At 50.5% G+C, this 24613-nt stretch overlaps 1 protein-coding gene across 1 annotated transcript in view; it reads left to right on the top strand.

The window, feature by feature from the left end:
- The window catches only part of LOC132027658 (gamma-2-syntrophin-like), a 133706-nt gene that overhangs the window by 1684 nt on the left and 107409 nt on the right, over window positions 1-24613 (top strand). The window contains 5 exon segments of the mRNA XM_059416421.1: window positions 145-206; window positions 15854-15991; window positions 20365-20446; window positions 22808-22851; window positions 22944-23003. Of these exon segments, the coding sequence (XP_059272404.1) occupies window positions 145-206; window positions 15854-15991; window positions 20365-20446; window positions 22808-22851; window positions 22944-23003 (386 nt within the window).

Genomic DNA, 24613 nt, shown 5'->3' with positions numbered 1-24613 from the left:
GCTACTGGCTCCTGGCTCTTTATGCAATCACTGCAGCTCTTGCTCGTTTATATCTAAATTTTTATTTGGGGGGGGGGAAGTGAATGTATATTTTCTTCCTCCTCTTCTGTGTTTCTCCCCTGATGCTCTCCTCTCCTTTTGTAGCAAGACCAGGGAGCTGTGAACTGGTCCTGCCCCCGGGTTCCTATGTTGGCTACTATGTTGCCGTAGGCAGGGATGGGGGGTGGGGGGCCGCCCTCTCTCCTCCAGGGCCGCAGTGGAGGTGCCCTGCCAGCCTCGTTCAGCTGGTCCCCTGCTCATGGATACTCTGTGCTCCATAGACTTTAGCAAATACAAGCTGTGGCAGTTGTATCTGTTGCACGTGTTGTTTTCTGCACTGGGAACATCTTGGAGGAGGTCTTACCAGCCGCATAGTAAGTGCATGACTGACTGGGCGATGGGCACTTCTGTCCCTGGTGTAGGACTCTCTGCACGTGGCTGACACGTTGGGAGCCTGCAGCGGAGGGGATTCTCATGCATGTGTTTGGAGGGTGTTCCCATGTGTTCTTGTGTGTCTCATGAGGTCACTGATAAATTGCTTCTCAGGAGAGGACTTAGGGCCTGGCTTCTGGTTAAAAATGTGTTTTCACAATTCCATGCAAACACAGATATATGGTGTCATCTGTGCCCTGGCCATACCTCAGACACAGGCCATAGGCAGTTTTACCTGCTTTCCTGTAGTCGCCAGGTTTTCTGAAAGATGTCTAGCAATTTAAAATAAAAAGCTGTAGTCTCTCCACGAGAGCCTAAAATTAACTGTCTAACTCAGTTGTGCCGAGTATTTTTCTGTTATGGTAGCATCGCTGGGACACGCTCCATTAATTACGTGCTGGGCCGATGTGGGTTCAACTGTAAACGTTGTTATGTATAGCTTCATGAGCTGACACCACCTCAGTCTTGTTCTCTGAGACAGCAGGGAGCTCCACTCTGTGATCTACTCTGTGACGTCAGTGTGTGGGAGCCAGGGCTGCACAGACGGTGGAGTCAATCTGCCTCCAAGGGTGTCTCTAAAACGATGTTCCCGATAAGGCTGTCATTTTGCCTTTCAAGTGTGTTTGCTCCTATGAGAAAACTCTGCCGTGTGCCACCAAATTGAGGTAGACATTTCAGATTATGCTCAGTGTGCAGCTATGAAATTAATGTTATCACAGCATTACCTCCAGATGATTGATTGAATGACTTTTTAATTTATTATGGTAACATTATAACCATCAAGAATATTCAAGCACAGTAAGATATTCCAGAACTTTCCATTAGAACTCTGATTCGCATGAGGTAGGTATTTGTCTCCACTTAAAAACGTCCAGGGGCATCTGGGTGGCTCTGTTTGTTAAGCCTTTGGCTCGGGTCACGATTCCAGGGTCCTGGGACGAGCCCCACATCAGGATCCTCCTCTCTCTCCCTCTGCCTGCTGCTCTGCTTACTTGTGCTCTCTCTCTGTCATATAAATAGATAAAAACTTTAAAAAAAGAAAATCCAAAGGCTTCACTCCCAAATGCTACTAAATCATTGGTTTTAATACTAAATTATAACAAAATAAAGAACATTTTTGTAACTGAAAATTGTGATGATTTCCTGACACAGTCATGCAAAATTAATAAATTCCTTTGCATTCTGACACAGGATTTGTTCACTGGGTAGTGTATGCATGAGAGTTTTATTTTTCTCACACAGATCAAATTTTGGGGGCCTGGGAATGACTGGGACAATTTCTAGGGCACAGGGAGTTTGGGGTTGCCCACATGCCCTTCTCCTGCACTTATATAAAGATGATTTTAGTGTAGGGAGTTTGAGAATGATTCCCTATGATTCTGGAATGGAATCCACTTTTCAGTGGATTCTGGAAAGTTTCTGGTGTGGATTCTACATTTTTCTTAGTATTTAAATTACCATTTATTCAAAAAATAAAAACTGTGTTCATTTCCTATCTTATATCTGATTAACATCTGTGTTTTTTGTCAAGAACGAGTTCTGTAGTAAGAAACATGATGTTACAGGAAGGAAAACTCCCAAGACTGAGAATTACATTCAGTATCAACAACTGGGGGACTGAGTTCTGTTTATTTATTTATAACATAAAATCGTGGAATTGAAGTGCCGGTTGGCACCACGACAGGCCTACTGTAGTATTAGAGACATTCTCGGAGGCTTGAGGGGAGAGTGACCTGCAGTTCTCAAGTTCAGTGCCATGAGAGCTCTCCTGAAATTAGGCTTGAAGATTAGCTGCGTGATTTCATGTAAATTTACCCAGAGCCATTAAGAAGGCTTATAGAAATTCTCTGCCAAGTGCTTGCTCCTAAATAGAGAAAAGGCTCTTAGGTAGAACCTGCTGTTTTTCACAATGTTGGTTCTTCCGGTTGGGAATTATACTGACTTTAATTCAGGAAATGTTATACCTTTGCTTTAGGAACACACACTGGGTTTTCTCTTTCAGTTCCGGGTTTTCTCTTTAAGTTCTGGGTTTTCACGGGAGCAGACTGAGTGCTGCACAACCAGCCAGTGCAGTGGGGAACATCCGTAAGATGCTGTTGTGTCAAAGTGAGTAGGTAGTTGCCCGACAGTGTTTTTCCAGCAGCAGCTCTGGTGCCCAGTGCCTCAGGGAGATGCACCTGTCACCTCGCCCCCATCAGGGACAATGGGCCTCACCCATATGATTCTCTGCTCTAATCCTGGTGGCTTGTTCTTAAGGACGGGGCTCGCACGATGCTGCCAAGCAGCTGAAAAGCAGAAGGGCATGTGCCTGCTGGCTCCAGGCCCTGAGGGAATGGCTGCAGAGACCCTCGGATGGCAGGCAGTTCTCAGCCATGTGTGCCCACGTGGCCCGTGGGACGTGCTCAGGCATGTTTGGAGAGACGTGATGTGTGCGTGTGATACACGACATTCCTGATGTGTGCAGACTGCATAGGGTTTCTCCACACCACCATTCAAGAAAGAGAAGTGGCCTCTGCCTCTGACCCTGAACATTTCCACCCCAGGAGGACATCCCCAGCTGCCTGAGTCCCTGGAGTTAGCAGTGAGGACACCATCCTTCCTGGGGCAGACAGGCATCTGGGGCTGTGAGGAACAAGGGCTCGGGATGGGCTAGGGGATCGGATGAGGGAAGACTTACTTCAGGAAGTGAAGAGGCACTAGAACAAGGAGGAGGAGCCCAGGGAAATGATCCTGGATCCAGGATGCTTCCAATGGCCCAGGAGTGTGTGGGGGTCACAGACGAGTCCTCCGCAAGTTCAAGCTTGTGAGCTCCGACTAGGGGGCTGAAGACAGGATTCTGTATGCCCTGGTGATGCGCTGAAATGAATCCTTGTTGACTTGGTCTTTGAGTAACAAATGGTTTTTGTTTACTCTTGGGCCCTGGACTCCTTCAGCTGAGAACTGAGCTGGACGGGAGGCAGTCACGTCCTCAGAGCCTGGCCCAGCTGGTCACTTTGCTCATGTGGCAGCATGTTCTCTGGGCAGGAGCAGATGGAAGTAGCTCCTATGGTGTTTCTCTCCCTTTACGCAGTGACCATAAAATTGGGTGGAATTGTGTCGACACCGTATTTGAGTCTGGGTGATGGGAAACCTGTGTGGTTTTTTTTTTTTTTAAGATTTTATTTATTTATTTGACAGAGATCATGAGTAGGCAGAGAGGCAGGCAGTGGCGGGGGGGAGCTGGCTCCCCACCGAGCAGAGAACCCAATGTGGAACTCAATCCCAGGACCCTGAGATCATGACCCGAGCCAAAGGCAAAAGCTTAACCCACTGAGCCACCCAGGCGCCTCAGGTAACCTGTTTTTAAAGCAATTCTCTGTAGTCAGAATTTGTGAATAGATGGTGGTGACACTTTGTTTTGGAGGCCAGAGACAATGCTTTAAACTCTGTTAAGTGCAGTGTTGCGTTAAAGTAGGAAGATGGCTGTGTGCATAGGACAGGTAGTGGATCACGGCAGCACAAATCTGAATGTTGTTGCACAGGGTCATCCCAGTTCTCTGCACTGCTGGCCCCCTTGGAGCAGAGGGTCAGTCTGCAAGGACAGGTTGCCCTGTCTTGACCCCAGTGACCATCCCACCTGTGAGGACGGCCGCAGCGTGGGTCTGCAGTCAGTGTGAGTAGAGTGTGTTGCCAGGATGATTGGATTCAGACCTTAGCTGTTTCCAAGGAGAATTGTTCATTGCTCACATCCATGTGCTGCTGGGGGGATGGCTCAGGTGTGGCTCGGGTGTGGGTCAGGTGCGATGCAGGTGCAGCCCAGCTGTGGCTTAGGTGTGGCTGCAGGGTGGCTCAGGTGTGTGGCCCAGGTGAGTCTGCAGATGCAGCTTGGTGACCTCTTGTCCCATGGCCACGTGGGAGAAAATGCACTCGGAAGTCTAGGCTGGTACGAATGAGGAAAGAAACTCGGGAGTGACTGGTGATGAGGGAAAAGCAGTTCCACACCCACAGCACCCACTTAAAGGTGGGGTGGGGCCTGCCTGTGTGGGCTCTGTCTCGTTGACCCCATCTGCCCAGGTCGGGAAGGGAAGACTGGGGCACACCTGGGGCCAGGCCAGGTTTAGGGTGAGGGCCAGTCTGCTGATCCCTGGTTTAGAAAGTAAAGTAGAAGAAAATACCTGTTTGGAAAATCCCAAGTAAAGTGAGGACCAACATGAAGAAAACTTAAGGGTTTAAATTTTTGTGTTGTTGTTCAGATCATTCTGTTATTGGTCAGACCAGTCATAAAATTAATTGGGTCATTCCATCTGAAAAATTTAAATATTAAAATTTAAATACATGACTTGACTAAGGTTATACCATCATGTGATACAGGAGGTTGTATTTTCTCCATAAATGAATTGGCAGTCTAACTGTAACACCAATCAAAATACTAAGGATATTTTTAAACAGAAGACATTAATTCTGAGTTTTATCTGCAATGAACAGGGAAAATGAACAGATGGGCCGTTTTTGGGAAAAAAAAAAGACGCTGACCTGTCCTAGCGAATGAGAGCAGAATTGTCGCATGCTGTTATAGTGGGAAGGGCGTGTGGCATGGGCGTGAGGCAGGTCGCACAGATCGGTGTGCATGGTCCGTCGGGAGTGAACAGCCTGGGGAGTTTGTTAAATAAATCATGGCAGCAGGAAGTGGATGGCACTGATATAATTGTAGTTATTTTGAAAAAAAAAATTAAGATCTGCTCCATGGATTCCAAATAGGCTAAGAAATTAGTGTAAAAAAATCAAACTATAAAACACTCACTCATAAAACACACCAGACTGTGTTTCTGTCTGATCGTGGACAAGAGTCTCGCAGAGTCAGGAGGAAATCACAGGGACTGACCCGGATTTTCCCCTTTGGGGCTTTGCAGGGTGCTGGTAACTGGAGAGCGTCTGGGCGGGAATGAAGTTCAACTTGGAGGAACCAGGGAACCTGGGGATGTGGAGCACCAGGTGACTGAGAGCAGACAGCAGGGCGGGCTGCAGTGTGGGACAGCACTAAGAGCAGGCAGGGCCAGGCTGGGCGGGTGCCTTGGGAACCCCGTGCACCTGCCTGCTTCCCTGGAGCTCCTAGGAAGGGTCAGCGCCTGGTGCCACAGACAGCATCATCCACTTGCGTGCATTCATTCCGGAGGCCCCAGGACGGACTGCACTTGGAGATTTGGCATTTTGGGTCCCACGGGATCATGGGTTTGCTCAGCCGGGTCTCAGACACAGAAGTTCCGACGTCCGTGTGAGCACCACAGTAGATTTGTTATTTTATTTTGCCTTGCTGCAGATTTGTAGAGTTTAAAATATATCTTTTAAAACCAGTCCAAGAGCAATAAATAATTTTAATATGACTTGTTAATCAGCGTCTGGAAACTCAAACAGCTATCAGTCATTACTGGACAGTTAATTTCTGGAAGTTCTTTCCACCATTCAGTGCCAGATGCAGACACACGGCTTTTAATTGAAAACCGCTCTAGCCTTGTTTTATGGGATTTCAGGATTATTAATCCGACTCTCCAGCAGAGTTCCTGTCCAGGCACTAAGAACGAGCATTGAATAGAAAGTAGGACAGGAAGTTCGTCCTCCTCCCTGTGGATTTCAGGTGCTCCGGGGCATCTGTGAGAACTTGGTAGAGGTCACAGTGCAAGGACATCCCCTCTGCAAGTAGGTTTAGGAAATTGCAGAGTGGCCTTTGCCAACCTCCAAAGACACAGGCAAATGAGGGAGGGAGACTGTTTTGGGAGAAGAGGCCCTGTGTCGGCCCCTCAGGCCTCCTGGGCATGCTGCTCTGGAGGGCCCTGCTGCACCCACCTCTCCCTTCCCCTGCTGGAGCCTGTGCCTGACGCTCCTCCCACCCCCAGCCCATCGGGACATCCTGCTCCTCTGCTTGCTCCGGTGTTTCCCCTTCCTCCCTCCCTAGGCCAGTGCAGCTGTGACCACCTCCTCCTCCTCCTTCCTTCAGCTTCTTTCATCCTTGACCCCCTTCTGCCTGTGACCTTCTTCTGCCCTTGACCTCCTCCTTCCTTTGACTTTCCCTCTGCCCTTGACATTTTTTCCTCCTTGACCTTTGGTTAATTTTGTACATTGTGAATGGTTCAACTTAAAGACTTTAGCCAATATCCTTCGGTTGTCACGGAGGTCTGGATTTTCAGGTGTTCTCAGGTGGCCATTCCAGAAATGTTTCTTTGGGCTTGTGGCTGGTATAGACATTCTCTGTGGACCGGCAACAGGCTTCTCTGGTCTTGTGCCCCAGACTGGGGTGGCTGGGTTAGGACGCACTGGTGCACCTGTCAGTGAGAGACCCAGGAGCGCGTGTGGGGTGCCGCTCGGGTCTGAACACCCTGAAGGTACCAAAGGGCTCCAGTGTCCTCATATCCTCGCCTAAACTGTGGGTTTTGTTGTTTTTACCAAACTGTTGGGAATGCTAAGGAACTCTGGGAGAGTTTTGAAGTAATATTATTTTCATTCAGTTCATTCCTCCTGTCTTTTCTCTGTAAGCTGGTGTCACATTCTGTGGGATTTCTGAGCGTGATCTGGGGTTCCCTCTGGGCACGATCAGAGACTCCATTCTGACCAACAGCAATTCTTTGTGCTTGATTTGGGGTGGTGTTCCCTGGGGGCTCTGAAACGAGTTTTGTTTTTGTTCTGAAAGGAACGCTGTGCCCTCTCAGCCTTGAGCTCAGGACCCTCACCCCACGAGTCCCACGCTCTACCAGCTGAGCCAGCAGACACTCCTAAAGTGAGTGTTTCAAAAATTCTCAACCGATTCTTTCAGGATTCATAATCGTGTTTCGAATCTTCTCGAACTTTGATTTTTTTCCTCTTATTCTAACAGCTGATGGACTCAAAGGATTGTACCCACATCTCCAACCACAGTTTTAATTATGTTTATCTACATTATTTGGTTATTGGCTTTAAATTTGAATATTTGTTGGAAATGTGTGTGGTCTTGACTGTTGAATCCTCTTGATGTTGTGTTTCTTTATTTATCTTGAAGTTTAGAGAAGGAGAGCGAGTCGGGGAGGAGCAGGGAGAGGGACTCCCAAGCTGACTCCTCCCAGAGCTGGAGGCAGGGCTCAAGCTCGCAGCCCTGAGATCAGGAATCAAGAGCAGAGATCAAGAGTCAGACGCTCAACCCATGGAGCCTCCCAGGCACCCTGTGATCTATCGTCTCCTCTTGTCAGTGTTTTGTTATAATGTTTTACTTATAGTTGTTGCTGGAACACTTTTTTTTCTTTCATGAATGGGTTTAAATGGGTTTGACGTCCTTCAGGGAACTCATATTTCTCTAGTCTGTGTGACACTGTCTTTCCTTTTCAGTATTTTTGTATATTTTCGTGTGTCTTCAGTTTATTTCTGTCATTATTCTATTGTCAGCAGAACTCCTGTGAAGAGCTTTCAAAACTGAAACAAGCTCTTCCCTCCTGTCTGGGAAATCTGTTCTTTCCAAGATGAGCAGTTGCATTGTCTGCCGGTAATGATAATTTTTCCTCTTCTTTTCTAGGCATTAAACACCATATTTTGATTCCCCGCCTTATTAACATAGCTGGGATTTTCAGAACAATGTCAGACAGTAGTGACAATAGTTGGTGTTTTGTAATAATTTTCTGAGATTTGTCAACAAGATCCTAAGATTTTCTGTCCTGGTTTATTTGGGTGACCTATCACGTGCTGACGAGTAACTCTGTCTGTGTAGCTGGCGTGTTATTCTTTTACTCCTGAATTTGATTATTGGAGGGCTGAAGACAGTCTGTTTTTACTCAGAATTGAGATTCTTCCTTCATTTATTTCTGTTGTCTGCGGTTGTCAGGTTTTTGATTTTTCTGTTGAATGTCTGAGAGTGATTCCCTCTTTCCTGTACTTTGAAATCCTTTATGCAGCATAGGATTTTTTTTTCCTTCAAAGTTCAAGTCTGTACCCATTACTGATCTAAGCTTTGAGCCCTTATAGAAGGCGCTGATTAATTCCGAGTTTGTTCGTTGTCTGCAGATCTATGTGAGTTCTGATGAGCTAATTTCTATGGAAGGTTGTCACCTACAGAGAAATGGTGTGGCTCTGTGCCTCTCCTGGCTGTGGCCTGCCTGGCCACATTCTGTCCTTGTGTTCACACGTGGGGCACTGGCACACTTGTGGGACACACCCCAATTTGTGGTGTGTGGCTTGTAGTGGTGCCACAGGCCACCCCCTCACCCACGCTTCATATGTGCCTGGATGCCTGGGAAATGCATGCTCACAGCTGCATCCTCCCCGGCTGCCTCTTCCTGCCCAGTCGGGACAGCACGTGGCTGCACGGGTCCCGGATTGTTGTTGCTCAGGAGACTTAGCAGATGGTTCTGGTCCCCTTGCTCTCAGGATTCTGAGGGTTATCTCAGTGGTGGCTCTTATTAATTCATGGATCTGAGCTGGGATCAGACCTGCCCTCTTACTCAGAAAACCTAACACCGTTGCTGAGGGGTGACCCATGTACCACGCGAGTCCATGTGGGTATGATTTGGTGGTGGCCGTCATACTGACTGGGCTGCACCAGGGCGTGATCACCACGCTGAGGGGAGCACCACGCCCGGCCGATGAGTCCTGGCACCTGCCCCCACCCCTCTGGCAGCCACAAGTCTCTGTTCCATGCATTTGCTGGTCCTGGAGCTTTGGAGGCCTTGGCAACTGCCTGCTCTCGCCAGTGGTGTCTGCAAGCCGCCTTCATGGCGTCTGTGGGAACTTCCTTTCTTCTGTGACTGGACGATTCCATCATGTGATGCATCCCTTTGTCACCCGATGGACACTCGGGTGTTCTGAGTGGCGTGGCCGTGGACACTGTGGATGTGTGTTTGTGCGTACATGTGTTCGGTTCTGCCAGTTCCATACGTGGGAGTGGACTTGGTGGGTGAGGTGGGCGCTCTGTGTCCAGTCACGGGGGGAGGGGCAGCATTTCCATGGCGTGCAGGGGTCCTGGGCTCCCTCTGCCTTCAGATGAGAGCCGCCTGCGGGGGGATACGTGGCGGGAAACCGGTACTTGAGACGTGCTTCTTGTGGCCAAAAATAACAAAGTTTGAATCAGGTGCCTCAGAATGATTGTGTCCATGATACCGTGTGTGGATGTAAATAAGCCAGGGTCGATGCTTGTCAGAGTACTTGAGGTGGATGGACTACATTTGCCTTTGTTAGGGCATTTGGATGTTATCAGTTTTCGTAAAAATCCTTAACCAACACTGCTTCTTCTCTAATATAACCTCGTAGAATGTGAGTTTCTGCGACCAGACTGAAAAGAAAAGATTATTATGGAAAAAGAAAGTAGCATGTGGCGCTAGTTCTGCCTGTGAACGCACAATGGCTTCTGGTGCCTTCCTGGAAAGGCTTCCGGTGCCCTTGACCTTGGGGACCGTGTCTTCCTGAGGTCGTGGGCTTCCCCTTGTTTTAATAGTGTCCACGAGAGCCATGTGTGCCATTTTCTTTTTGAATACAATTAATCCAACTGTAAAGAAGTTCAGTGTCATAGAGACTGCCGAGAGCAGGGTTACAAGCTTGTTGAGCCTTACAGTCGTCCTGATGCCTGCAGTCAGGTGCACGCCCTGTTTTGTGACAAGAGTGTGAACGTTCCGCTTGATGCCGGGGAGTCTGCTGAATCCAGTAACCTAGCTCAGTGCCATTAGAGATGTCAGAAGCTTATGACGTCCGGTGTCACGGGTGTCCCCAGTGGAACATGTGGCACCTCAGGAAAAGTTAGGCAAAGTGCTGATTCTTCACCCGTTTCCCCACTGCTGTTCCTTCTTCCCAGCTGGGTGCATGTTTGTGGAGGAACGCATCTTTGCTCACAAGAACCCACCTGCACAGTCTCTCCCTCTTTGCAAACCCACATGCGTGTGGAAAAAGTGCGAAGCGCGCAGACTCTGTTTCCGTAATGAGGGTTTGCCTCTAATTTTGCTTTTTTGAAAGGGGTGAAAAATTCCCACCTAAAATATGTAGGTTTAGAAAATACATATTAGGGGCTTTGGGATGGCGCAGCAGGTGAAGCGTCTGACTCTTGGTTTCAGCCCAGGTTGTGATCTTGGGGTCATGAGATCAAGCCCCGTGTCTGGCACTGCACTGAGCAGGCATCAGCTTTCTCTGCCTCTCCCTCCAACACTCTTCTCTGTCTCTCTCTCCCTCTGTAAATAAATAAGTAAATCTTGAATATATATATGAAGAATTGTTTAGATAGCTTCAACAGTAGCGTCTGAGACTGACAGTTGAATTCATTTTTTTAAAAAGATTTTATTTATTTATTTGACAGACAGAGATCACAAGTATGCAGAGAGGCAGGCAGAGAGAGAGAGAGAGGAGGAAGCAGGCTCCCTGCAGAGCAGAGAGCCCGATGTGGGGCTCGATCCCAGGACCCTGGGATCATGACCTGAGCTAAAGGCAGAGGCTTTAACCCACTGAGCCACCCAGGCGCCCCTGACAGTTGAATTCTTGTAATGACAAATGGTGATTCATATATTTTGCTTCAATTGTTTTAATGTCTTTTATGACTACCAGGTGTGTATACTGGTAGGACTTTTTTTCCCCAATATTTTCCTCACAATTGATTGCATTTTAAAATATAATTTAAGCAGGTGGCTATCTATTTTAAATAATATTGAAATGCTATTTTGTGTGTGTGTGTCTAATCCAAGTTATTCATATGTTATGCCATTTTATTAAGAGTCTTCTGATCTTTGTGACTTTTATGGGATTCTGTTTTTGCAGAAATAGAAATTAGTATCATGAAGCTCTACCTTCTTTCCCCTAAAAATATATTATAAGGATGTCATTACTGACAGACCTTGCTTGTTTCTCTGACGGCTCTAAGCGTACCAGGATGGGGAGCCAGTCACTTTGTATCAGATGGCTGACCGGCTGCTCCCTGGTCAGTGGAACTGATTGAGATTGGACTGGAAATGACTTTTAGGGCAGTCATTTGAGAGACCAGATCCATGGCATGTTCCTGGATTGTGGGGCAGTGTGAGCCCTGCTTTGTCTCCCCACGGGCAGCCGTGTCTCTGAGATTCGAAGCTGATGCAATCCCAGAAGGTTTGGATGCTCACTTGCATCTGTGTCCTTCTGTGGCTGGTGGTCAGTGAGAGGCAGCTCCCCAGAGCCTCCCGCTGTAACGGACGGCTACCCCGTCTGGAGTTGAGCCATCTGAGGAAGGATGTTGGTCTATGAAGAAGTGAGGGAGTTTGCAACCCCAGATCCTGATTCTTACCCCAGACCGGCCCCCCAGGGCTTGCCTTGTGTGGATCAGGTCTCCCTCCTTTTGTTTCTAACCAAGCAGCCTCCCCGTGGTTGTTCTCAATCTTTCTGCCCAACAGAATCACCGGGGAATTTGTGACCCTCACCTGGACCTGTGAGCTGGAGTCGCTGCTGGGGGCCAGTCTCCCGTGGCTTTGGATGCTCTGCAGGTGATTTTAGGGAGCAGCTCAGTTCAGAACCCCTTGCCCCGCCCCGAGCTTCCAGCCTCAGCTTTTCTCCCTCCTCGTCCTTGTTCAGTGCCTGTGCGCCTGCCCCCATCGCTCCCACCCCACCTTCTGTGGCTCTGGGGTGGCCGCCCTTTCCTGCCCTCCATGCCCCATGCCCTAGAGAAGCTCAGGGAAGAGGTGGTGTCTCTACCTTCGCAAAATCCATGAGGATCTATCCATCTTGCTAGTCTGTTGCTGGTAGGGAACTGTCTCCTAAGGTACAAATTCCTCTTTTTTGTGTTCCAAACTAAAAATGCCTTAGGTTTTTTTCTTTAAAATGCGTATCATACTCGATGGCATGAATCATTTCAAAAGGTGGGGTGGAAACGTTTCCCATGTGGCTGAGTGCGTAATGGCAGTGTAGGTAGCGGAGGGCTCCTCCTTCTGCCACGTGGACTCTGATGCTAACTACAACCAGAAACACGGGCTGACAGGCAGGGCGTGACAGGCAGGCGTGACAGGCAGGCGTGCTGTCAGAGGAGCTGTTTGGTTTCTGAGTTTGCTTCCTGTCAACTCTGAGTCTACTGCAGAGTTTTCACCGGGAGCTGGTCTGCCGTAGAGGGTGGCAAAAAAAAGGACATGTCTTCTGCCAATAAAGTTCCGGAAGTGCACGCACCCGGCTGGGCTGAGAGGACAGGAGCTCCTAGCCTGGTGGCAGCCCACTGGTGGCTGGGGTGGTGGGTCCTCCTCCCAGGGGTGTGCAGGGGCCTCCCTGGCAGGGCCTTGGGTGAAACCATGTTTCGCTGCAGTGCCGCTGCCCAGTGTTGCCCTGCTTCTGCCTCATGTGCCCTGTCAGAAAAGCCCAAGGGTCTGAGAGGAGCCGGCTGCACCAGCTGCATGTCTGTACCCGGGATTGTAGGAGGGTCTATGGGACGCTTCGATTCTGCTGCTGCTGTCTTAATATCTAGTCTTGTTCCCAGCCAGTGTCCCGCTGCCACAGTTGTCCACGCTCACCGGGGGCCCTGGCTGGCCTCTCCGAGTGGCTCTTCAGCCGTGTTTCTAGCCCTGGACTGTTTTTACCTGCAGTTGTTCTTACAGCTGGATGATGACAGAGCCCGTTGATTCCAGGGGCTGTTGACAGTAACAGGCATAAGAACCATTATTTCCTGTAGCACTTTGAAGGGCTAGGAAAGCAGCCGAGGACACTGAGGATGTCTTGAGTTTGCATCCTGATGGCGCAGGAGCCAGGTCCTGGAGAAGAGTCCCGCGGGGCCCGGGGTCAACTGCAGAACTGGTCCCTGCCAGGATGAGACCCTCCTCTGCCCATCCTGGCCCCCAGGACCCCTGCATTCTAGGAAGTCCAGACCTTTCTGTCCAGGTCCTGACCAGTTCTGCAGTGAGCAAATAGATCAGCTTTGGGACGGTTGATACACTTCATTTTCTTATGCACAGATGGTTCTCTGTTTAATTAGTATTCTTCAACAATTCCAATAAAGGATCCAGTGTTCTCCTTGAAGTCCTCAAGTGGTTTTGGTGGGTATAGCCCTGGGTAACGAGTGGATTTTTGGAGGAAATTCTTTTTTTTTTTTCTCTTGGTTCTATGTGTAATTATACAAATTGTGTTTTCAAAATAATTGTGTCCTTACATTATTGTTTATAAATTATTATATAAACATGCAGCCGTGTTTGCAGATTATGTAGATTGAGTGTGATTTTTATGCAGCCGTACCTACGCTAGCCGCAGTGATGTCTGACGTTTGTGTCCTTCCCGGTTCTATTGGTGGACCTCAGTATCCTTTGTGAATGTTGTAAATGCTGTTGGATTTTTATACCTTTAAACTCGTTTATCCTGTCTGATGGGAGACAAACTTGTTCAGGAAAATGCTGCGTGACACGCTGAGGTGGGGATTCTCACCACCTCGTGCGAGGTTTTTGGAGGCGTTTAACTGGTCTTTCAGAGACTCACAAAATTCCTATTATTCCTGCTGATTTTAGGAGCACTTTTTACCTTCTGTGTGTGTCTCTATCAAATATATGTGATGCCAAGATCGCTCACTCTGTGGGTAACGTTTTGATCTCTTTGGGGTAAGTTTTATTTAAAATAATTTCTCAGTTTTTATGTTGAACCGTTAGTCCCTTTCTGGATTAGAATTTCAAAATTAGGGCATCTGCAGGCTAGAACTGGTTTTACATGCTGTTCAAATCAACTTTACTCTGAGTCCATGGAAATGTTTTCACCTGTTTGCTTTTAAGCATTTTGTTGATTCGCCGTGTAGCTGTCGCTCTGAAGTCGGGCTGGACTGGGTTGTTTCCTGTGCTCTTCCCCGGGGCGCTGAGTTATGTTTTCCTGGGTTCTTTCCTACCTGACCTTCGTGTTGTGCTTGTCACACGTGAGCAGACAGACGAAAGTGGATTTGTTCTGGGCTGTGTATTCTGTCTTCTCTGCCTAGCTACTTTCTCAAGCAAATACCCCATATTTTCATTGCTAGAACCTCAAGATGGTTCTTTATACCTGGCATTGTACGTCTTCTGCCTGGGTGTCCTTCAGGATTGCACTCACTCTATATGATTACAATTCCATTTGAAATTTAAAATTATTTTGTCAGTTTCGAAAGACTTGCTGGGGTTTATGATTTTGTTTTGAATTCACAACAGATTAATTCAGAGACTGATTTGTAGGTGAACTCATAGAGAACTCCGACCACTCCAGAGCAGGAATCTGTCCAGTTTGTGAACACGATCCATAACTTATTCAGGTCTCATTGTTTCCCTCCCAGTAACAGTCTCAGATTTTAAGTGTGGAGACCTGCCCAGTTTTCATCAGCTGGTTTCTGGATGCTGGTGGTTAATTCTCCGCGAAGTGTATCCTTTCCTTTCCAGGGTTGTTATTTGTTGCTGATACATTGATGCTCCTTTTGCGGTATTTTCCTGATAACCCATTAGCTGGTAGTGATGCTATGCTGTAGACAGAAGGTTGGAATGTTCGCGGGACAGATGTGATGTAGGTGCTTTGATTCTCCTGCTCAGGGATCCCACCTGTGAAACAGCTTCATTCTACTCCTTTCCTTTGTGCATCACGTGTGTTTGAAGCATGTGCCGTATGCCTGCTCGAACTGGCCAGGAGCAGCAGCAGGAGCAATCGTGCATCTTTTTCTTAGCCTCTGTCTCCAGGGGAAGCTTCCAATAATCCCTCATGGTGAGTGACAAACGCTGTCTTTTTAGATGTTTTCCCGAAGGTGAAGGACGGTGCCTTTTACCAGAAGGTTCCATTGTGGATGAGTATTTAACATTATCGAACACCGTCTTTGGAATTTATCAGTGATCTTGGGAGTCTCTTCTTTTTCTGCTCATGTGGCTGATTGCCAGTCTCGAAGGGTCCCTGGTACACGGGTGCTTCTGTGTGGTCCCATCCCACAGTGTCCCAGGGCTGGGCTGTCCCATCACAGCATCTGGCCGACTGATGGAGTTTGGTTACTCTGAGTCACAGCTTCATCCTGGGAGCAAGGTCTTTCTTGGGTCATCCTGTCTGGGGGACAGCACTTCTGATACAGTCGGTTTCCATGTAATGATGAGAATACTGATAACACGTTTTGCTGATTTTCAACATTTCTTGCCATTCAAAGAGCTTTGATAAACATGGAAACAAAAACCTTTCTAAAGGTAGAAAAGTGGATTTGAACAAGGTACTAATATTTTCAAGCTTTTAAAGAAAATCCTAATTTTCTTTTAAAAATATTTTTATGAAATCCCGTAAGAACTGCTTGGAAACAGTAACTCAGAATTCATACTTACCATGTGTTAAATTCATGAAGCCATGGCCATACGGACTTTGCTGTGCTGTCCCCACGTGGTCTGTCCCGGTGCATTCTCGGGGGTTGTGGGTGAGCGAGCTGTGTTCCTGCCACAGCCCCCGCAGTCCCCACACTCATAACCTCTGCCTGTGTTTCTGCTTTGTCCCACAGGCCAGAACCGGCATTGCCTCCCTGTACCATGAGGGGTCTGGAAGCGCATACGACATCTGCCTGAAGCTGACACCAGAGGTCCTCATGGTGCAGAAACAGGACGTGGTCTGTGTCGGGGGGAGCAGTCATGGTGCCCACGTAAGTGCCCCGGGCACTGTGCTCTGCATGGGCTTGCCAGGGAGGCTCCTCGGGAAGGTCACTGACGGCCTCAGGACTGTTTGCCCCCCCCCGCTATTTAAACGTCCCCAGCCACAAAACAAGGTCAGGTTGAGGTGTATCGCTCTGTGTCCCTGCCTTTTGTGGTTTCCTCATTGATGTGTTTCCCTGGAGAAGATGTCCCCACACACTGCAGCGAGACACGGGACACACTCTTGCTGGAGATGGAGACAACGGAGCGTGGGAGGTGATGCATGGCTGAGGGTTTCCATCTGGAACGATGAGCAGTGGCACACAGAGCAGGCACTGGCCTGCACCACATATCCTCTTGCCCCGGTGTCCAGGCACAAACAGGCGTTTCCACGCTAAAGCTCCGTTTTTCTTTTGGTTTCAGTCACTTACAGTGAACTTCTCTGGAAGGTGAGACACATTTTGGGTAGAACTGTGCGGACATCCGGTCCTCCGCCTGCGTTCGCTGTCTTGGCAGCCGGTTCTGGAGGACACAACTGGCTGTTGAACAGAACCTGCTGAAAAGTAACCAAAGTGTCCGTTAATGACCGGTGTTCTTGTCACAAAAGAGAGAAGTCAAAATTAAATTTAATGATTTTTAAAATCTACTGGGGCAGGGGGTGCCTGGGTGGCTCAGTGGGTTAAAGCCTCTGCCTTCGGCTCAGGTCATGATCCCAGGGTCCTGGGATCGAGCCCCGCATTGGTCTCTCTGCTCAGGGGGACCTGCTTCCTCCTCTCTCTCTGCCTGCCTCTCCACCTACTTGTGATCTCTGCCTGTCAAATAAATAAATAAAATCTTTAAAAAAAAATCTACTGGGGCAGCACCAGAGTTTCAGATCTGCGGACCTGGGGACGCTCGCAGCAGAGCACGGGCGCAGGGGAAAAGCGAGCAGAATGTCGGTGGCCAAGAAGGACGGCCAACCTGGCGGCTTGGGGGAGGGGATGTTGGCCCACCCACATGACCTGGTGTTTCCTGAGAAGTTAGGGAGGTGGGACAGGGGAGAAGAGGACCCGGCAGACGGGAAAACAGGGAACGTCTTGAAGTAAGACAGGAGCCACACATGGAGCCAGGATCCCCAGGTGCCGCTCAAACAACATGTCAGACACGACAGTCTCCATCTGAAGACTCCCACAAGAGCACGGATGGGAGACCCCGGGGTGGTGGGTGCTGAGCAGGGACCGGGGGAGGGGGCCCTGGAATGAGCGGCCGCCAGGTGAGGCCAAACAGCTGATTTCGCCTGGTTGATGAAAGGTGCCTGGCCTTGGCCACAGGAGCCGGGCAGATTCTGGGAGGAGAGGGAGGCCCCGCATTTCCTTCACCTCTTCACTATCGGGTTCTCATGGGGGATGCGAGTGTTTGCGCTCCCGTCTCTCTCTGGCTACGGTGGGCGGCTGTGGTGCTGTCGTCCTCGGGGGCAGGTTTCATCTGCCTAGGAATGGAGGTCCACGTTCTGACTGGGATCTAGACCAGGTCCAGGATATTTGGACTCCACGTTCTGGGATCTTGATGGGGCTTTTCAGCCCCACCCCCCCACCCATGCATGCCCCCCCCACCCATGCATGCCCCACATGCTGATGGTCCAGGGAGCTATGGGCTGGCTCCACCGCTATAGACCTTTGCAGCCCAGACCACGCTGATGTTCCCCTTCCTGCACTCGTGTTTACACAGACCGGTAGTCGCATTCTGGAATATTTATCTCCTGGGTCTTGCCTGTCACTGATCTTGGTAGAAGAAAAAAGAGTTGATCGGTTTTGAGCAGAAACTGCTTCCTAGACACTGTGCAGCCCTGTGAGAGCTGTTCTGACTGCCAGCTCAGCCCAGTTGCCTTCCAGAAAAATTGTCAGTTCCCCCCTTTCCTGCTGGAAAAAATGCTTAAAGTTTTCAAAAAGTTTGAAAGTGTTTTTAGAAAAGGGATAAGGCACCCGCAGGCTCATGCAGAAGAACGCCGAGAGACGGAGCCATCGCCGGCCGCCCCGGCCACCCCTTGGGGATCCCAGCAGATCACTCGGTGTCTCACAGTGACTGAACCTGTTACAGTCGTCTTCAGAAATTGGGTTTATCTCTTACGTGGCAAGTACTGGGCGACTGTCAGCAGGCTGATATTTCAGTTTGGAATGAAGATTGGAAGTTGTATTAACGGAGAATTATAACGGAGAATTATAACGGAGTTGTATAGTTGTATAGGACGGAGAAGTAGTCATCACGGCGCCCGCCAGGTCTGGCCGTGCTGATGGTTTCTGTGCTCGGCTCCATCCCCGCATCTTTGTGTTATTCCCGTTTAACCTGCCTGCGCCCATGTCCTCTCTGTGGTTCCCGTTTGCTTCCTCTTCTTGCCTCCATAGATCAGAAGTCGATTAATGTCAAAACAGAGTTTGGGATTAAATGATAAAACAGAATGATTTCTGAAAACCAGAGCTAGGATGGGTTGGAAACGAGTTTGTTGAATACCATGGATTGTGAACTGTTCTCCCCAAGTCTCATTATACATTTGATTGACATCATCATTTGCTCCCCCGGTGAGTGAGGGCAGCCCCCGGGCCCCGAAGGGTAGTGTGTGATGGGGCCAGAATGGGGTCTGCGGAGTGGTGGAAAACTTGTACAATAAGTTTTACAATAAGAAGCGGGGTGGCCTTAGAGCCGGGATTTGGGTGGCCTTAGAGCCGGGATTAACTTGTACAAGTCCGCAATAAGAAGCGGGGCGGCCTTAGAGCCAGGATTTAGCGAGTCTGCAATAAGAAGCGGGGCAGCCTTAGAGCCGGGATTTAGCGGTGAGTATACACGGAACAGCCATTAGGTTGGGATTCTAATTATGGGATCTGGACTGTCAAAGTCGAGGTTAGAGGGTTTCCTAAAGGACCTTCTAAAGGCCAATGGCACGCCGTTAAAAACGAAAACTGCTAGGTTAAAAATGGTCAAGCAGCAGCTGAAAGACATTTAGCCCGTATGGATTTTTCCCCCAAGCCCTTAGTTCTTTGGAAGGATATCCTTACGGGACAATGGAAAGGCCCAGATCCTGTATTAATCTGGAGCAGAGGTTCCGTTTGTGTTTTCCCACAGGACGTGTGTGCAACCAGCTTCCCTTCCAGAGCTATTTCCAACATTCAGCAATATGTTCCAGTTCACCAAACAATGGGCTGGCACAATTGATCTTCTTGTCCTCCTCCTTATTGGCATTCTGCTTCTATTCAGAAACATTCGCCAATGGAGAACACAGCAGCGAGAGCAGAGCCGAGCTATAGTACAACCCCTATGTCAATAGAGGCTGGGACATTGCCCCAGATATGGCTAAGCATGCAAGATCGGTAGTCAAAGACGGGTAAGATCAGTAAAGAAACATACCAACCTAAGACAGGACAGAGATCATCGATATCTTGTGTCTGATGACGGGTAAGGATGTTTTCTGCTACTGACGACCTAAGACAGGCACGATCTCTGCCATAAAACAAAAAAGGGGGAGATGTTGGGGACTGCCTCCAGCCTGGAAAGTCCCCGCCATTACAAGATGGCACTTGGCTCACTCAGCAAAATACACTGCAAGTAAACAACGAACATTCTGGTGAAGCCCGCCTAAAGGAGGACATAGTCATTGGCTGTTTCAAATTTAATCAGCATAGTAACAGGACTCTCATTGGCTCTCCCCATTGCTTGGCCCCTTATTGGTCCCCCTGCTGCTTATAAGCTAAGGAAGTTGACGAAATAAACGAGAAATGAAGCATTAACACCGAACCAGGCTTCTTGTCGTCCTTGCGGGTCGAGGGCGACAGTAGGGTATAGACTGTGACCCAGACGTGCAGGCACGTGTGCCCACGCAGATGGAGGGGTCCCACCCTAACTCCTGGGGGTCCACAAGCCTTGGTCGTCTCCTACTCTGAGATGGGTTAGCTTGGATCCGATGGGTTTGTGGAGACACTTTGGGGTGGGTGAGCATGGGGCTGGATTTGGAAATTCGAGGCCCAACCTGACTCCTCCTGCCTCTGTGACAAATTGCAGTCCCCTCTTCATCTCCAGTGAGCTGGCTGTATGAGGGAGAGGGTGCCAGGGTCCAGTCCTGGACCTCATGGCTGGAGCAGACAGAATGAGCATCTCAATGTTCCTTCCTTCGTGTAGACGAACCGGTGAACGTCATGTTTTGCAGCCAACAAAACAGTGTGACGCAGACAGTAAGTGGACTTCAGTGCTGAAGAGAAATGTTGAAGCCTCACACGTGCTGGGGGACCCAGGCTCTGAAGGATGGGGGGCCGGGAGTCTTGGGTGGACAGAGCCTTCATCTCCAGCAGCCCATGGCAGAGAAGGTGACTGAGGCAGAGAAGGGGACAGGCGGCTGTCATTGCTCCTGCTTCTGCAGGCCACCGCAAGTGAAAACCGAGGGAAGCAGGTTTGCAACGAGGATCCCTCTGACTGGGCTGCAGCCCTCACCGGCCTTCCAGGTGGACGCACTCAGTCCCCCATGCAGACAGAGAGCTGAGTCTTGGGGAGTCTAGGCAGTGAGTGCAGGTGCTGTTCTGGAGATTAGCTCAGTGCAGCACTCAGGGCCACATGCTGATGGGCTGCTTTTGGTTGGACCCCAGGACTGTCACTCTGTGGGGCCTGTATTCTGACGGCTGCAGACACCTCTGGTTTCTCCTGCCTGATGTGAAGTGCCCGGAGAAACCTGTGTGGCCGCGGCATGAGGTCATCACACACAGAGATAGGGGACCAGGTACATCGTGGGGCATGGGGTATGGAGCTGAGGTCGGCAGCCATGTGCTCCTGGGCTTCCTCTGTGAGCACCAAGGCCGGTATATCTGTGACTGAGGAGCCATCCCAAACACTGTGGGTGGCTGCCACTCCCCCGCCACCACCTCCCACCGGCCTCACAGCGTCAGGAGGACACATAAGCCAGGCTGCCCAGGGTGCGGGCTGCTCAGCGCCCAGAGCGCGTGAGCCCCAGTGCCGATGGGAGCCTGGGCCGTTGGTGGAGCTGCCAAGGACAGGGCGCCCTCTGGGCGAGGCTTGTTTTTGGGAGTTAGACCCAGGCCACTGAGGAGGGCGAGTCTCTCTCTGACAGTTCTGGTTTGCGGCGCCCTGAGTGGGTCTCTCCTGAGACATCAGTGTAGACCAGAGAACAGCAGAGGTGTCCGGTGACTGGTTATTTTTAACTGATCCAAAAATCTTCACATTCTCATTCTTGTTTGACTTTAATAGAAAAACTTTCTGCCGTTGTCCTTCTTCTTTCTCACAAAACTGAAGGCAAGAATATTTGTTGTAGAAGCAGGTGGTTGAGCAGAGGTCAGTCTCACGGGCTGTCATTTCGCTCTGCGGGGGGCTGTGACAGGAGGGGGTCTGTGTGTGGGCTGTACAGGGATGCAGGCCATGTGCAAGGACAGGAGCCTTGCAGCGTCTTCAGGGGGGCCTGGCCACACCTGAGCCGCCACCCGAGGCTTTCGTTGCTCAGTGTCCTGGGGGTGAGAGCAAGATGGAGACCCTGAGACGTTCTGGGGACGGAGGACTTCCCGCGCGAGTGCTGCTCAGCCTGATCACACCATGAGAATTTGGCACGGAAAGTTTTGACAGCACAGCCCAGTTTGAAGGCTGATCCCCTCAGCCAGGACAGGGCCTGGTCCCACACCTGCCCCCAAGGCCAGCATTGTCCTGTCCACTGCCCCCAGCTCAGAGCTGGACAGGGTTCAGGAATATAGAAGGGCAGAGACAATGGAGACAGACCCGGAGACCGACACGGAGGAACCCGGGTCACACAGCTGGGCCACGCAGGCTTTCTGGGCATCGTTGCCATGGAAATGAGAACACCGTTAATCACCTAAACTCAGCACCGTTGCATTTAGTCACATGAAGGCTGTACCGTATTTTCAAAGAAGTTTAATATTTGTCAGTGACAAGCAGTGTTGATGACTGGCATGAAGTGCGCTCAGGGGACAGAGAGAATTGCCGTGTTAAGGGGATAGCTTAAGGGGATAGTATCTGGTTTCTGGGATTTAACCAAAGCCTGAAAAGTTGAAACAAATTCATGGGAGGGCAGGAAGCCGAGTTGCTTTACATTTTGGGCAGATGTGCTGGTTTCTGGGAAGCCGCCTGTCCCCGCCTCTGGGGACTGGAGGGCAGAGGAGTCCCCTCTGGGGACTGGAGGGCCCCACGGTGCTGGGAGCCTCTGGCATGCCCAGGGCACGTTCCATCCGTGTCCCCCAACCCAGCTCCCTATCTACAGCCGCCAGGGTCCACTCATTCCCCAGCAAGAGCGGAAACGGTCAGCAGCTTCTGAGAGTCCTGCTTTGTTTTCTGTCCTCACTCAGCAACCACCAGGACTCAGACGTCACATGTCAGGCGTGGAAACACATCATTAGGAAGAGGTGACATGCGAGTTTCATGTTAGGCCACCCTTGCGTGTCTGGGAAGTTTCTTAATGGGCTTGCACTGGCCACTCAGCTTGGTGGCGGGAGCCTGCTGCTTCTCTGCCCACGCTTGTCCACACGCTCATGGGCTCGTGCACGTGCATGTGCACCCACGTGGTCTCCACACACCCACACACGCCAAGTGCACTCACATCTGCTCAGCTCACGTGCCGTGACATATGTGCGTGCACGCACACATTCAAACACAGTCACCCACACATGTGCTTGCATGCGCACATTCACACACACACACACACACGTGTGCAGCACACTCACGCCCACACATGCATGTGCCCACACACAAACCATAATGGTCACTGCGGACACAGCTCAGACAGGAGTCCTGACAGAGCTTGACGTCCCAGATGTTTCCTAACCCCGTGCCCTCTTGCCACCCCGCAGCCGACCAGACGGGGTCGCTGTTTGTCAGAGACACTGTGCTGCAGGTCAGTGCTGCGACTCCCGCCCTCAGCCACGCTTGTCCAGACTAGTGGTGACCGACGGTCGTCCTCCAACGTCTCAATTGCTGTCTCTCCAGGTGAACGGCACCAAGGTAGAGAATGCAACCCACCAGGAGGTGGTAAGTTTGCCACGTTCGGTGACTCGGCCCTGGTCAGCTCCTCTGTTGTGGCTGCCTTTCTCTCCAAATCCTGTCTCACGCAGTGTAGATACGGTTTTAGGACTGGGGAGGACGCCGGAAGACTTGGTGGGCGTGTTGTGTTGTGGGATGACCGGGGGAGGCCCGGTGCAGGGCGGTGCACCACGGCTTCCACAGGCTGTGCCAGCAGATGGCTCTGTTCCCATCCCCGTTGGGAGGACTGAGCTGCAGGGAGCAGGGACGCTGCCCGAGCATTGGGGTCGCTGGCCATGCTGAGAAGCGTCGGGCGTCCCCCGGGCTTGCTCTCTCACGCTTGTGTGTAACTGGGCAGACAGCTTGCGGGATGGCTTGTGATGCACCCGCCAGGGATGAAGGTGTGCCCACACGCATTACCCGGCCTTCCTTCTGTGGAGGAGGACATGACCCAGGTCAGTCAGATGTGGGGAACAAGGAAGGATGAGCCAACACCCGCGTGAAGCCGTCCACTTGGAGCAGCCGACCCTGGGATGGAACCCACGAGGTGGAGCAGGTCGTAGCTGCCGCCAAGGGGAGGGGCGACAGGACAGCCTCACCGTGCAGCGCTGGGATGGTGCCTTGGGGCGGGGCGAAGCTGGGAGGGATGCCTGGTCCTGGAGGCGATGTGTAGATGCCCCTCACAGGCAGCTCATTCGGAGGGTAATGGAACCGAGCCTACATCCCGTCTGTTAACGTCCCCCAGCGGGTCAGCAGGTATCCGTCCCTCGGGGTTGGTTTTTCCGGGAAAACGACCGGTAACTCCAGGTAGGGCAGACAGCTGTGCTGCTGGACCATCCCTGCGATGGGGTCCACTGAGCTTCCAGGACACCCGCTGACGGTCCACTGTGTTCACCCACAAAGGACCCGTGTGCACACCCACCTCTTCTTGGGGGCCCACACGCAGCCCCCGATCTGCACTGGGTGTGGGGAAGGTGCTTGCAGTGGGGACAAACAAGCATGGGGTCTCGAGGGACGCACAGTCCGGGGCGTATGTGCACATGCGTGGAGTATCCCCAGCTATGCTCTTCCCGAGCCGCATGTCTGTGCGTCTCTGGGGGGGGTTGCTTCCTCAGGGGAAGGAAGGCTTCAGGGGTCCCTGAGCACCCGGCCCAGCCCAAGAAAGCAGACAGGTCGACCCAGAAGTCATGCTAGAGTGAATTATGGGCAGACCTTGTAAACAGAGCGAACTTCAACGTTCGGTACAAATACGCCTTCAAGTCAGATTATCAAGTAATTCGTCCAGATTCCAAGGGGGCTGAAAAGGGGCCGTTCAGCCTATTATTGGGGCAGATTCCATTTTTCAGATTCATGAAGTTCATAAACATGTTAAATAAGTGAATCCCTCATAAACACATGGTCTCACACCCTCATTTTTCAGAGTAAATTCTAGCTTCAGTTAATTCTTTTTTATTTCAGCATAACAGTATTCATTGTTTTTGCACCACACCCAGTGCTCCATGCAATCCGTGCCCTGTCCAATACTCGCCACCTTGTTCCCCCAATTTCCCACCCCCCACCCCTTCAAAACCCTCAGATTGTTTTTCAGAGTCCATAGTCTCTCATGGTTCACCTCCCCTTCCAATTTCCCTCAACTA

The sequence above is a fragment of the Mustela nigripes genome, chromosome 12 (genome assembly GCF_022355385.1).
Source record: "Mustela nigripes isolate SB6536 chromosome 12, MUSNIG.SB6536, whole genome shotgun sequence".
In the NCBI taxonomy this organism is placed as follows: domain Eukaryota; kingdom Metazoa; phylum Chordata; class Mammalia; order Carnivora; family Mustelidae; genus Mustela; species Mustela nigripes.
Note: the sequence above shows the minus strand (reverse complement) of the source record. Positions and strands in the feature narration are given on the sequence as shown.